General features: G+C 37.0%; 1 protein-coding gene across 1 annotated transcript in view; it reads right to left on the reverse strand.

The window, feature by feature from the left end:
- The window catches only part of LOC110024838 (sulfite oxidase), a 33,858-nt gene that overhangs the window by 12,006 nt on the left and 7,719 nt on the right, over nt 1-14,133 (reverse strand). The window contains exons 2-5 of the mRNA XM_020725010.1: nt 9,055-9,170; nt 8,912-8,974; nt 8,805-8,841; nt 8,614-8,695 (exon numbers count right to left, since the gene is read on the reverse strand). Coding sequence (XP_020580669.1) covers nt 8,614-8,695; nt 8,805-8,841; nt 8,912-8,974; nt 9,055-9,170 — 298 coding nt within the window. The remainder of the gene's footprint in view (nt 1-8,613; nt 8,696-8,804; nt 8,842-8,911; nt 8,975-9,054; nt 9,171-14,133) is intronic.

A 14,133-nucleotide genomic window follows, 5' to 3' on the forward strand; every position in this document is an offset into this window, starting at 1 on the left:
TATATATATATGTATATATATATTAAAGCCAACGGCTAATTTTATTGAAATATAAAGGGATACATAAATGTTATATGAGAAGAGCCCAAAGAAGCGCCCTATTCATACGATACAAGTACATAAAAACTCCAACAAAAGGTACTAGTATACTCAAATAAAATTAAAAACAAATTTAAAACATGCAGAAAACAGTAGCTAAGAACGAGCCAGTTTAGTCATGTCTCTTCCTCTAGTTTTAAAAGCGGAACCAGATAACAAGCTTTGAAGAGTCGTGTCATTGCCAGAAGTCACCAAAGTATCATCCATTAAGTTTCCAAGTTGGAGTGAGCCCTCAGGCTTCTTCTTCCGCCGAGAAGTGTAAACCTGTCATTCTTCATCTAAAGACTGACTCATATGATCCTCGATCTGATTTGATGTTAGAACTGCAGTAGGAGAAAAGATAGTTGTTGCCACCGCGATAGGTTCCAGTGTATGTGAAGTGTGAATTGTTACCTCTGCACCTGATGCTTCCTGAATAGGAGCTGCGGGACTATCCAGATTTTCAGTTCGAATATTATCCATTGTAGTATGGTCAGGAGAAAGAATCCCAAGGGCAGACACCAACTCTTGTCTTGTGGTGTTTCCCTCCTCAGGTTGGTTGTCATCAGGTTTTCTGAGAGCGCATTCAGGCACATGGGGTGCGCTAACAGTGTGTTCCTGCTTTTGACTACTGGTTCTCAACTGTGGGTGCAATTTGAAACATTTCTCCTGCGGGTGTCCAAACATCTTGCAGCGCTTACAGTAGTATGAGTTTTGTTCCATAATGATTTTTTGCCAATAACTATTGTGAGCAGATCCAAGCCATACTTCTTCTACATCTGGTAGTGTAATATCTCGTTCAATCAAAATCCTTGCAATAGAGGGTCTTGAGAAATGAACTGTAGGTAAATCTACCTGCAAAAATTTTTCAAGGATAGTCCTAATTGCATATAAGATAGGTAGATCAAAGAAATGAAGCTTGAGTTCAAGTAATGAGAACCAGATAGGTGCAATTGACTGAGATCAAAATTGGGAGTCCATTTGAGCAATTTCATATGTTTGCCCTCAATTGTGATGAATTTCTTTGAGAAAATCCTCGTGTAATCATCTTCTGTGCTCAGCTATATCATAACATGTCTTCCGTCGAAATGACCCACCTGTCAATCCCCAATCAGTTTGAAGTCTTCAAAAATCTTCCTGATGATCTCGAACTTAGGGCAACCTAATTGGAACTTTTCAACCAGTGTAAATTTGTATTTTGCAGTACAAGTTGAAATTTCAGCATCATAAAAGAAAATTGCTGGTTGCAGACATCAACTCCTGTCTTGTGGTGTTTCCCTCCTCATGTTGGTTGTCATCAGGTTTGCTAAGAGCGCGTTCAGGCACATGGGGTGCGCTAACAGTATGTTCCTGCTTTTGACTACTGGTTCTAAACTGTGGGTGCAATTTGAAACATTTCTCCTGCGGGTGTCCAAACATCTTGCAGTGCTTGCAGTAGTATGGTTTTTGTTTCATAATGATTTTTTGTCAATAACCATTGTGAGCAGATCCAAATCATACTTCTTCTACATCTGGTAGTATAATATCTCGTTCAATCAAAATCCTTGCAATAGAGGGTCTTGAGAAATGAACTGTAGGTAAATCTACATGTAAAGGTTTTCCAAGAATAGTCTCAATTGCATATAAGATAGGTAGATCAAAGAAATGAAGCTTGAGTTTAGGTAATGAAAACCAGATAGGTGCAATTGGGGGTTCTTGACTGGGATCAAAATTGGGAGTCCATTTGAGCAATTTCATATATTTTCCCTCAATTGTGATAAATTTCTTTGAGAAAATCCTCGTGTAATCATCTTCTGTGCTCAGCTGTATCATAACATGTCTTCTGTCGAAATGACCCACCTGTCAATCCCCAATCAGTTTGAAGTCTTCAAAAATCTCCCTGATGATATCTTAGGGCAACCTAATTGGAACTTTTCAACTAGTGTAAATTTGTATTTTGTAGCACAAGTTGAAATTTCAGCATCATAAAAGAAAATTGTTGGTTTACCCGCTTTTTTTTCTACTTTTTTGATGAGATTGCAATCACCATTTCCTGCAACAGAATCATGATAAACCTGCGGAAATACCACACTATCTGCGAGGTGAAAAGGGGAGCTGCGTTTGTGAATCACTGTAGCATAAGAGGGTTTGGCGAGGTTATCATCGGCGAGAGCAGCGGCGTAAGAAAGCCCTGAGGCCATTACCGCAGCCAGTGCCAACCTGCAGCACAGTGAGAAGCTTCACGAGAGTCAAGCGGCTCTGTCACGCCTATGGCAAAGTCGAGCAGAAGAAGTTGTCTGTCGCAAACGAAGAAGTTTTGTCTTTCGCAGACGAGACGCGGCAGACGAGCGGCTCTGTCTGTCGCAAGCTGTTGAGCGGCTCTGTCGCAGGAGACGTGACTCGACGGCTCTGTAGCAGACGAGACGCAGCAGGAGCGACTCTGTCGCAGACGAAGAAACTGTCGAGCGGCTGTCGCAGATGTGACGGGGGAGTTGACCGCAAGTACTGTCGCCAGACAAAATGCGAACGCAAATGCGAAAGGAAGCAGACGCTGAAGCCCAAAGACGTTAGGGTTCGCCATGTGGCGGAACCCTAGCAAAGCGGAAATACGCCACCCTAAGCCCCATATATATATATATATATATATATATGTGTGTGTAGATGTATATACATACATACAAATAGCATGGTTCTAATCAATGAAACATCTGCAAAAATAAATGAAAAGTTAGCATAATAAAAAAGTAGAAAATAAAGGAATAATAATGTGTAGAAAAAAGATAAAAGTATATGATATATGTAATATTAGTAGGTATATTATAAACAAATTTTAATATCTTAGATTTATTATATAGAACAAAAGAGATTCTAGACTTAAAGCTAGGGGGGTTAAAATACAAGAGCGTATTAGATGGGAACGCGATAAGAGAATATCACGAAGATTTTAAGATTGGTTTTATAAAATTACAAATAGTTTGGTGAAATTATATGAATCAAAGTGTTGGGTGGTAAGAAAAAAATTTATAACTAAATTAGGATTGATAAAAATGAGAATGTTGAGATAGGTGCGTGACAAAATTAGCAAGAATAATCAATGAGTAATCATGTTTGAGGAACTATTTAAGAGAAATCTATTATAAAAAATATAATTAAAAATAGACCTAGATTATTTGGACATTGATATTAAAGATTAAAAGGAAGCACTCATTACATTAAGAAGATAGATTAGAATTGGCATTCTACAAAAGAGAAGGGATGGAAGATAGATTAGAATTGGCATTCTACAAAAGAGAAGGGATGGATCTAAAGTAACATGAATAGAAGTTATTCAATATAAATCACAAAGAAAAACTATAACATTTAAAAGACATTCAACAAGAATAAATTGAATGCGATAATTCATAAAGTCAACCCCAAATAGTTGAGTAAGACTACTAATGATGTTGATGATGATTTGTGATCCGTTATATGAATCCTCTTTTTGAAATTCATTCAGTTTCCAAATAAACATTCTATGTTTCCCCCAACCTATTTTTATCCTTATTGATAGCAACTAAAATTCCACTTCTTTAAAACTGTAACCATAAAATATCTGGAAAAAAAAATAGTTTGTGCTTGATGCAGACATCATTGGCGCCTGGGTGAGACGCGGTACCTCCTATGACCAAGCAGGCGCCTATCTGCTCACCTCGACTGAGCCGTCTAGGTTTTTCTGCGTGCAGTGGAGTCGGTCGGCCCTCCTGCATACTCTTATTTATCTAATTATTATATATAACACTCCTATTTATCCAATTATTATATATTTATGTTTATACTATTCCAGGGTTAGTTCTTCATGTGTGTTGTATCAGGATATCTTTCGGCACCTCTTCTTGCATTCGAGGAATGTATCCTAGGGTTCTAGGTGATGCTTTGGTCATATCTTGATCTCCAGGTGGTGATTATCCTCCCTATTCATTTCCACATCCCTCTCGCTTCACCACCACGTCTTTCTCCTTGTTGCAACAGCCCTGACAACAATTCTTTTGATGTTCTTTCTGTAGTTCCTCACCTTCCAGCCATCCTCCTAGTTGTCGCACCTCAAGGACAGTCCTCCTTTTGCCATCTTGCAGTCCCAAACCTTCCCCAACGTTGTTGTAGTCATTCCCGCTCGCCACCATCATTGTCGTCGTTGTCGCCCAGAAACATCTGATTCTAGCCATCTTCTATTGTTCCAGCTGCCCGACAATTGTTTTTATCAATTCAGTATGCTTCCATTGCCGCAACTTATCTCCTACGTTGTCGATGTCCTTCCCCCCTTGTTTCCATCAATCCCAAATAGCTCTCACACAACGTCGCTCAACTATCTATTTGATGTACGACCCCTTGGAAACCACTGCCTTGCTACTTTTTGCTTGCCAACCGTCTTTCCACCCCAATGCCACCTTACAAACCCTCACCAACCACCAACACCACCACAGAATCCACCCTCATTGAGTGTTTCTGCCGTAGCAATTGCTACTTTTGATTTCAGGTGTAGTGATTGTTGTTATTTCCTATTTCAGTTGGATGTTTGTAAGTCCATATTTGATTTTCAGTAATAATATTTATTTTTTTTATCTTGGTTTAAGTTAACTTCGGTATCATTTGGTATCAAAACTAGTTTAACCCTAGTCCTCTCCTAAGATTTCTAGCATTCCCAATATCACCTTGCCAAATTTTTTTCTTTTTCCTCCACCCTATTCACCTTCCACCTACCTACACCCAAAAACCTAACATCCCCAAGGAGACAATTGCCAAACTCTAATCAAGAATCTACCATGAACGACATACAACAACTACTCCGTCAAATGTTACATCGGCTCGATGCCAATGAGGAAAGGACTCAGGGCGGCATCAACGTCGACAATAATAGTAAAATCTGTGAAGGAGAGCAAGAAGAACACTTCAATTCCTTTCATATGAATGATTTCAAAGGAGAAGAAGACAGACCGCAACACTTTGGAGTATAGTATTAGCAGAGGATTAGAGCCGAAGTGCCTAGTGGAAGATACATAGATGAGATGTCTGCTGGAGGATACAGAGATGAGACACATGTTAGAGGACAGAATGAGATGGATGTTAGAGAATACAGAGATGGAGTGGTGGTTAGAAAATATAGAGATGATGTGCCTATTAGAGGATACATAGATTTGGGAATGAAGGTGGACTTACCAGACTTCGAGGGGGAATGGATCCAGATTATTTACTCGAGTGGAATACAAGGAGGTACCTTCGAGGGGGAATGGATCTAGATTATTTACTCGAGTGGAATACAAGGAGGTACCTGATGACAAAAAAGTGAAGCTCGCTGCCATCAAGCTGAAGAATAATGCATCTTTGTGGTGAGAGAATCTGAAGAGGGAAAGATGGAGAGGACGGGGCATAATCAAGTCTTGGGAGATAATGAAGAAAGTGATGCAGTTACAATACCTACCCTAGCACTAATGTCAATTAATTTTTTTGAAGCTCCACTACCTAAAACAAAAGGAACTATTAGTGAAGAAGTATACGACAATTTTTACAACATAAATTGAAGAGTGAGTTGAAGGAGCCAGAGGAGCACACCATATCCAAATGGTTGGGAGGCTTAAAGCTCTTCATCAGTAATGTGATTCAGCTGCAACTCTATTGGACACTGAGAGATGTGCAAACTTTAGCATAAAAAGTAGGGAGACAACATAAGTAGAACACGCAACTACCGCCAATTAGCAGTCACCCATAGTTGGAGACTTAGGAGGACCATGCCTCAGAGATTGGAGCAGTCCTGTAGGGAGTAGGATGGAACTACTCTAAGTGAGAAGAAGCCTGAGAATATTAGCCCACCCACTACAGTCCCACCTAGGAATGCTTCAGGTGTCATGGTTTTGTGTATATCACTTACAGTTGCTTGATGAGTCCAGTCGTGCCTTTCACCGAATAGGGTGCAGTGGAGGAGGTTAGCAAGGAAGATGCAACTAAGGAATAGGGTGAGTAACATTTTCCAACAAACAAGGGTGAGAAGCTCGTGGTAAAATGGGTCCTACAGGCTGAGGATAAGAAGGAGCACTAGTGGCTTCACCACTATATTTTACACTTGTCGCACTTTCAAAAGGAAATGTATGCAATCCCATCATTGATGGAGAGCAGCAAAAATGTGATGTTTATGCAGATGGTGGAGAAAGTAAGCCTCATAACTCAAAGGCATTCCCCGTCGTATTCTCTGACATGGTTGAAGAAAGACAATAAGGTCAACAAGGACAGGAGGTGCCTCATAGAGTTTTTGATTACAAACTAGTTGTAGAATCAGGTGTGGTGCAGCGCAGTGCCATGAACGCCTGCCACCTTTTGTTGGAGAGGTCGTGGCAATTTGACTCTAGGACTCAATATGATGGGTTCAAGCACAGGCAATGCCTCCAAAACTCTCTCTTCATAGTGGTGTGCAAAAGTTGTATAATGTTTATGTTTTCACCTTCAATGATAAGCACTTTGCACTCAAACATACACGGTTGGCAGACCTCTTGGAAAGATTTGCTAGAATAAAGTTCAACTTGAGAACTATCCCAATGTTGGAAGCAGTCCCACGACAATAATTCTGGTACCACGATTGTCCTGGAGAATGTATCGTCATAGTGAGAACCTCAAGAATGTTAGAAGCAACGACAGTAGGAGTGCCATAAGGTCGGTTGTGTCTTTGCATTGCGAGCCCACCAGCACTGATAAATAATATAACAAAAACACCTAGCTTGGGGGATGACGGCCTTTGTCACCTTGCTGAGTTTCTCCACTAACTCTAATAACTGCTATAGTTTGGGATACTAATGCCCCAATTCACCATAAGAGTTTGATCTTGCACAGCAACAAACAGTCAGTAGTAATAGGATCTTTGTCTTCAGCTTCCAAGCAGCCTCATGGGCAATCCACTGAGGCATCGATTTCAGACAGGGTACAGTCATTATAGAGAGCATTTCATGACATCACTATTGAAGCCACCGCCATTAGGGAAGATTCAAGTTGCCCTCACTTCAGATCAGGTCAAACCAACCTTGGGTTACTTCAGGAGAATTCAGTATAATATACGTGACATGATGTCCCAATTCAGTTCATTAGTGTACGATCAGACGGTTTGTCCAATATCGATGTCTACTCTCAAAGGGTGTTTTGGGAGACAGCACAACAGACAGTGGAATCCATGTGCTCATATCGACATAGTCGAAGGCCCTTCAACCCCAAGAGATTATAACAGTCATATCACCTTCAAAGTGGAGGCAGAAGCTTCGAAAAACGAGTTCGAAGCTCCCCCAACAACGGAAGATTGGCACGGGCATTATTGGTGCCTAGGCGGGATGTGGTGCCTCCAAAGACCAAGCAAGCGCCCGTCTGCTCACCTGGACAGAAGCGATTCAAGCTTTTTGAGTGCAGTGGAGTCAGCCGGCCCTCGGACCTTCTCCTACTTATCCTATTATTAAATGTTTGTGTTTCAGCTGTTTAGGGTTAGTTTTCGTTTGTTGTTATCGAGACAGTCTCCAGCATCTCTTCTTTCCTTCAAGGGTTCTATCCTAGGGTTCTAAGTGATGCTTCGGTTGTAGCTTGGCCTTCATGTGGTAATTAACTTCTCTATCCTTTTTTGCATCCCTCTCACTTCACTACCACGTCTTCCTCCTTGTTGCAGCTGCCCCGACAAGTCTTTTTGTTGTTCTTCATGCAATTCCTCGTTGTCCAGCCATCGTCCTTATTGTCGCACCACAAGGACAGTCCTCATTTTGCTGTCACACAGTCCCACACCTTCCCCGCCGCTGCCACCGTCATTCCCACTCATTGACATTGCCCGGAAACAACCAATCCTGGCCATCTTATGGTGTTCTAGCCACCCGACCAGTTGTTTCTCTCATTCTAGCATGCAGCCATTGCCACAACTCCTCACCTTCATTTTCAACATCCTTCCCCTTGTTACCACCAACCGAGACAATCCTCACGCATCTTCCCCCAATTGTGTACTTGTTGTTCAGCCCCAAAGAAAGCGTTGTCTTGTTGTTTTCTGTTTGTCAATAGTCTTTTCTACCTCTGCGCTACCTTCCAAACCCTCACCGACCTCCACCACCACAACCACCACCCTGGGGATCCACCTTCATTGAGTTTTTGTTAGTTGCTAATTTCAATTTCGGGCGTCGTGATTGTTATATCTTATTCTAGTTGGCTGTTTGTGAATTCAAATTTGAGTTTCATAATAGTATTTTCTTTTCCTATAGTGATTTGGGCTAACTTCAGGCACACGCACCCGTTTGTAAGACTACAAACTCATAGCAACGAATGTAATCTAAGATTTAAAATGCCTTGCAGAATTTGTGTAGAAATTACATAGCTGAGAACGTTATAAGAAAGAAAGAAAACAAGAAACATGTTTCGGAATGCCTATCGCCAATTCTACTTATGCAATGGCCTCCAAAATTTTCTTATGAGAAGTGGGTAGACTAAGGGAAAATAAAATCACATCAGCCTCCACCAACATCCTCAGAAACTGTCAAAGCAATCTTGGCTCATTTGTGAAATTAAAATTACCATTTCCAACAGCAGCAATATCCCAACCAACACCTTTCACGGTCCGTGTTTTGCTCATTGCAGTCCTCCTATTACCTGCACACTGAATCGCTCATAAAAAATCAATATAATAGAATTAATTCATTTTGCAACCTATCAGTTAATAAGATAATAGAACACGTAGATTTAGTAAAACAGAGTTCAAAAGATACTTGCAGAGTGGCAGTGACGTTGTATTTTGGAAGCTTTCTGGAAATTAATGACTTCATGTCAAAGCAAATTTTAGCAGGTACATATTTGATGTCATATCCATACTCACCTAAGTTCATCCATAGACAGTTCTACAGATTTCTCCACTAAACCTCCAATAGAAACACGATATCTGTTATGGCAAATAAAAATATATAGTTAACTCATTATATAAGTTTGCAGAGAGAAGAAGATTTATTAGGTTATTAATACCCTTCGGGATCATCAACAATTGGAATAGGTCCATGATTTCTCTTGTAGAAAAAATCCACGGGAGTGACGTATGATGAAATTAAGGCTTCACGAGTGGGCTCAGCATTGAATGGATCCTGCATCAAATCAAGACACTGTACTTTATAGCATAATTGGATTATTCATGTTTCAAAACTCACTATCGTTTAAACAAAAGGGCGCTCTGCAGTACTTTTTTAGGAAAAAAACATGCTAGAGTTCCATGCTGACTTCAATACAAACATAACTTATTTTATAATCTAAAAAGGCTCTATGTGCCGCTCAGGAAGTCAAGTTGAATCATCATTGCTCGGAATACTTCCAAAACACAATCAATTAAAGATAAATAAAAGATAACATGTAGGTTGCCCAACTCAATAAACATTATTCTAATTCATATCTGATTTAAAATTAGATACCTCAATATGTATCATAATAAAATGGAATAATTAAAAACACATATCATAGACTCATAGTAGAGGGTAGAAAATATATATTTTTGCCATATATCTTAAAAGCAAAAAATTTGAAATCCATTATTAATTTAGGGTTCAAAACATTTTATATTTAAGGTCATCTAATTTGGTATTTACATATATTACATTTTAGTATAAATATTACATGCAAAAAGTATGAATGATAATAAAGTAATTTTTTATACTTGTAAAATATTAAACTGAGTTAGGGTATTTGTATCCAATGGGCGACAAACCCTGTCGAGTCACCAAAATGGAAAGTACTCAAAATATCAAACCCAAATAATTACCACATTCGATTAAATAATCAAATATCTATCAATTTTGGTTGGGTAGAATACCCTATCGGTAAGGCATAATTGCCATCCATGACCAAGGATCGTCAAAGCTATATATATGTTACCCTCTAGCAGAAGATGTTATTATCTAAGAGAACGCTCACATTCAAGTTAGTTGATTAAGCTAAGGCCTCGTCTAATTGGGGTTCTGCTTTTTAAAAAGGATATTGAAAAACAATAGCCAGAAAGTTTGTTAAAAATACAATTTTAAAATTCCAATATATTAGATTTTGCATCTCTCATACATCCGCAACAAATGTATTTAAGCTCTCTCGCTCTCTCTCTCTCTTTGTGTGTGTGCGTGCAAGTTCAACTGTAGATTTAAAAAATGAAAGTGAAACCTATGCCGCGTGCTCAAGTCAAGCTTTAAACAATAAAGAGTGAAAGATTAGACAAAGTATGTTTACTTTGGGTATCAATAGAGTGCATTAATGATCATCAACCTAGATGATAATGCGATGTTGTCTCTGAAAGTCATACAACAGATGCCTTTGATCGACAATAGCTTCAGAAATTGAAGCAGACATTAAATTAAAAAATCTGGGGTACTTTGGGCACGACTAAAATGCATTGTTCAAAAATTAATATGCATGATAATGCTATGATGCCCAATAAAGTCTTACCAGAGATGCCTTTGATCAATATAGCCTAAATGTGTCTAGTAAATTGCATGATTGCATGGAGGAAAAGTATGCTGTACTTGATTTTTGGGAGCATGAGAGGCACCAATTCTCAATCCAACCTCAAAGATAAAAAGATGTATTAAAACATAAACCCTAGGATCCCCATTGAGTTAGGTAAATCATTGAAGCATGATATAGAGTATTTGATCAAATAATGTTGATGGGATTAGGGTGGTGAACCCAAAAAAGTACAACAACAAGAAGTCTTTATCCCACTAAGTGGGGTCGGCTACATGAATCCTTTTTCGCCACTGCATCCTATTAAGTGAAATCTAATTAAGTAACTTAAGAAGAATCAGTCTTGGTCAATTTGGCTTTAACCAATAAAAAAAAAATCCCCAATTCAAAACTAGGCAACCTAATTTGCCAACAAGAAGTGCAATAGCTCTCCTGTCCGGACAACAAATATTGATGAAGGAATAGATTCCATGCCTACTGCAACTATTGAAATTTCTAAAGTGAAGGTAACTTGGCAGGTGCCAATCATTCCCTCATTCATAAGATGTAAAGTTTGTACATTGGTGCAAAATGACGGGAGTTATGGTGGTAGTTTGCACCCTAATCACCTCCCAATCAAGGAAAGGATTAGAAAGCCTCCCTTAATTGTGATGAAATGATAATAGTTGTGTTCATCATTTAGCTAACACATGCTCGTGATTGGTCATTGATCATCAAACAAAAGTTGCTAAATTAATATAAAGTTGCTTAAGGTGACCATCGACATTTAACAATGACAAAAATAGTAAAATCTTATTGTAGGCCCATTGCAAAGCCAAAAGGGCAAGGAGAATTAGAAGTTTAAGAAATTAAAAAAAACTTGTATAAATGTTTATACAAGAGCTACTTAATCCCAATGTATGAGAGCATGACTAATACTATTAGATAATTTATAAAATAAAAGTAGGGTAAACTCTAAAGTGAACAAGCCAAAGGTGATTAGATTTTTAGTAGTTCAGCTTCTCAATCGAGCTCCATCCGTTTGGGAAGCTTCTCCTTGATAATTTCTTCACTAACCATTGTCTTTGCCGAGAGTGAACCAAAAACACTCACACATCACCCTGTTCATGGGATAAGCATCAACCCATAGTCTTTTCATGAGCAAGAATTGGTCTATTTTTTCACGAGCTTGAAAGTTATCCTTTTAAAGGTTAATGAAGAATATTTTAGATCAAGTAGTTGGGATAATGGTACAAAACTAACAAGAAGAATTTGACTCAACTAAAAAAGAAGCACTACACATACTAAAGATCCTTTTGAGGAAATTCTTTCATAGCACTTTCAAGGCAGCTATCATAGTTTTATTTGGTTATACATTTCTTGCTATTTTCTATGTATTTATGCGAAAAGAAACATATTTTTACAACCAGATATGCTACTCTATTAGTTGTCAAAAAATTATAGCATGCTTTCTTTCAAAAGGAAAGTCTATATTACCCACAATAGTTTTTAAGAAATATATTTTTTCACAGCAATTATGTAGCAACTTTTATAGATACCTGCAACCATCCCAAACAAATTCAAAGATTCGAAGTTATCAAGATTTAAAATTTATCTACATAGAAATGAGTAAAATTTGGTTTTATGATAAAAAAAATTGGGTAAGAAAATATAATCCTGCTTTGCTACCAAAGTAATGAGCATTATCAACTCAAGTCTATGTCCTTCAAGAATGCTTTCATAAAAAAAAGAAAAATTGAGAAATCCAAAATACAAGCACAGACAGAGAAACAATATAACGTTATACCGAAGGTAGTGGGCCCTTTCAACTCAAAACTACTTTCTTGAAGATAAGTTAGATATAAGAAGTAGGAAGCTTATTATTTACTTCAGATAAACTCAAGAAAAGTAATTCACAAATTGGAAGAATAGTTAACCAAAAACACAATCTTACTACTGCTCTTAGCATGGGAAGCTGTTGATGCTCAGAGCATTTCTTAAAATGATTTACATGAGATAGAATAAGAAGGTTAAAAGCACAAAAATCATGAAGCAAGAGAAAAAAAGGGACTTGGTTTGCTTTAGAAACATAGATTTCATGATGCGCAGCATAGAGTGCTTTTCAAAGAGTAAGAAGGTGCTTTCCTAGCCAAAATGATAGAAAAATATCATTCTCAAACCCCCTTGTCAAAGAATTTAAAATGCAAACAATGAAGGTGATTTCACATTCTGAACCATGTTCATGGTTGACAATATAACAAGAATGTGTTTTTAAATTTGGAATGTTGCTTAAAACAAAGCCCAATCATCATAGGAGGAAATGTAATTTTTTCCATCCAACTTTTTCGGGGACTACACTAAAGCATGGAGAGACCAGCTAAAGTGAATAAGCAAGGATGGTCAATGGTTCTTAAATTTGATTTTTCAAAGCAAAATTTTTTATTAGAAAAATATAATCATCCACTGGAGGGCCTTCAGTTGAATACCACTAAGATGAGCGCACAAAGAAAATGAACTTCCTAGAATGGGTAACAGGTTTGTTGCAAATTTTAAGTTTGCCCAAGTTCATTCAACCAATCAGTCAGTGAACTTGGCCATTTCCCAGCAATAAAATTTTCTATTTACCCAAGATTGTTGTTCAGGTTCATGTTTTTCTTAGCCACCCCAATATGGTTTATCCCAACAAATTACAAAATAATAATAATAATAATAATAATAATAATAATGAAAATTTCATAAAAAATTCTTTTAAAAAAATAGAATGAGAGTCAAAGTGAGTTTAAGGTGATCTAAATCAATATTGACTATAGGAAAATTATAGGTTCTTCATCAAAGACAAATAAATAAATGATCATGCTCAATCAGTATACTTAGGAAGAACTAAATTGAACTTAAAAAATGGACAAGGGGTCGTTTTGTTTGCTGAAAAAAGAATGCAGTGTAAAAGAAATACAATGCATTTGAAATGCTATGTTTAAAATAATTTAAAATTGTTTGGTTTGGTGTGAAGTAAATACGAGAATTTACATTCTTGCATTTTGTTTAAAAAAAATGAAATGGATATAAAATACGTTCAGAGATAGTAGTGGTTGTGATTAGTGGCAAAAAATCTTTTAACTGGGAGGACAAGCAAATTTTCTCGAATTTTTTTTTTCGAAAATTTTCTCGAATTTTTTCATTTGAACTTAAAATTGGCATAAATAATTTAAAAAAAAATGTTAGAATTTATTAATATAATAAGATAAAATATATAGTTATAAAAAATTATAATTTATAATGTTTCTTCTATAATGTAAAGCCATTTACTTAATTATCAACAAAATAAAATAATCATGCCTCAATCAGCATAATCCAACAAACTTTTTATACAATAACGATTTGAATTTAAAAAAATAAATTATAAATTGTATTTGAACATTTAATATTTCATAATAGAACATTCAATAATGAAAAATAAAACAAATAAATTACAATATTTTCTTAGCTACAAAATAGTGATTAGTAAATTAATACATATCTTTTTGTTTGAATTAATATATTTCACAAAATATAACAATTATATCTAAATTTAAATTTAATATGTTTTTATCAAAATTTTAGATTAGAAAATCAAAATCAAATTCTATT

The sequence above is a fragment of the Phalaenopsis equestris genome, unplaced genomic scaffold (assembly GCF_001263595.1).
Source record: "Phalaenopsis equestris unplaced genomic scaffold, ASM126359v1 Scaffold000276, whole genome shotgun sequence".
Lineage (NCBI taxonomy): Eukaryota > Viridiplantae > Streptophyta > Magnoliopsida > Asparagales > Orchidaceae > Phalaenopsis > Phalaenopsis equestris.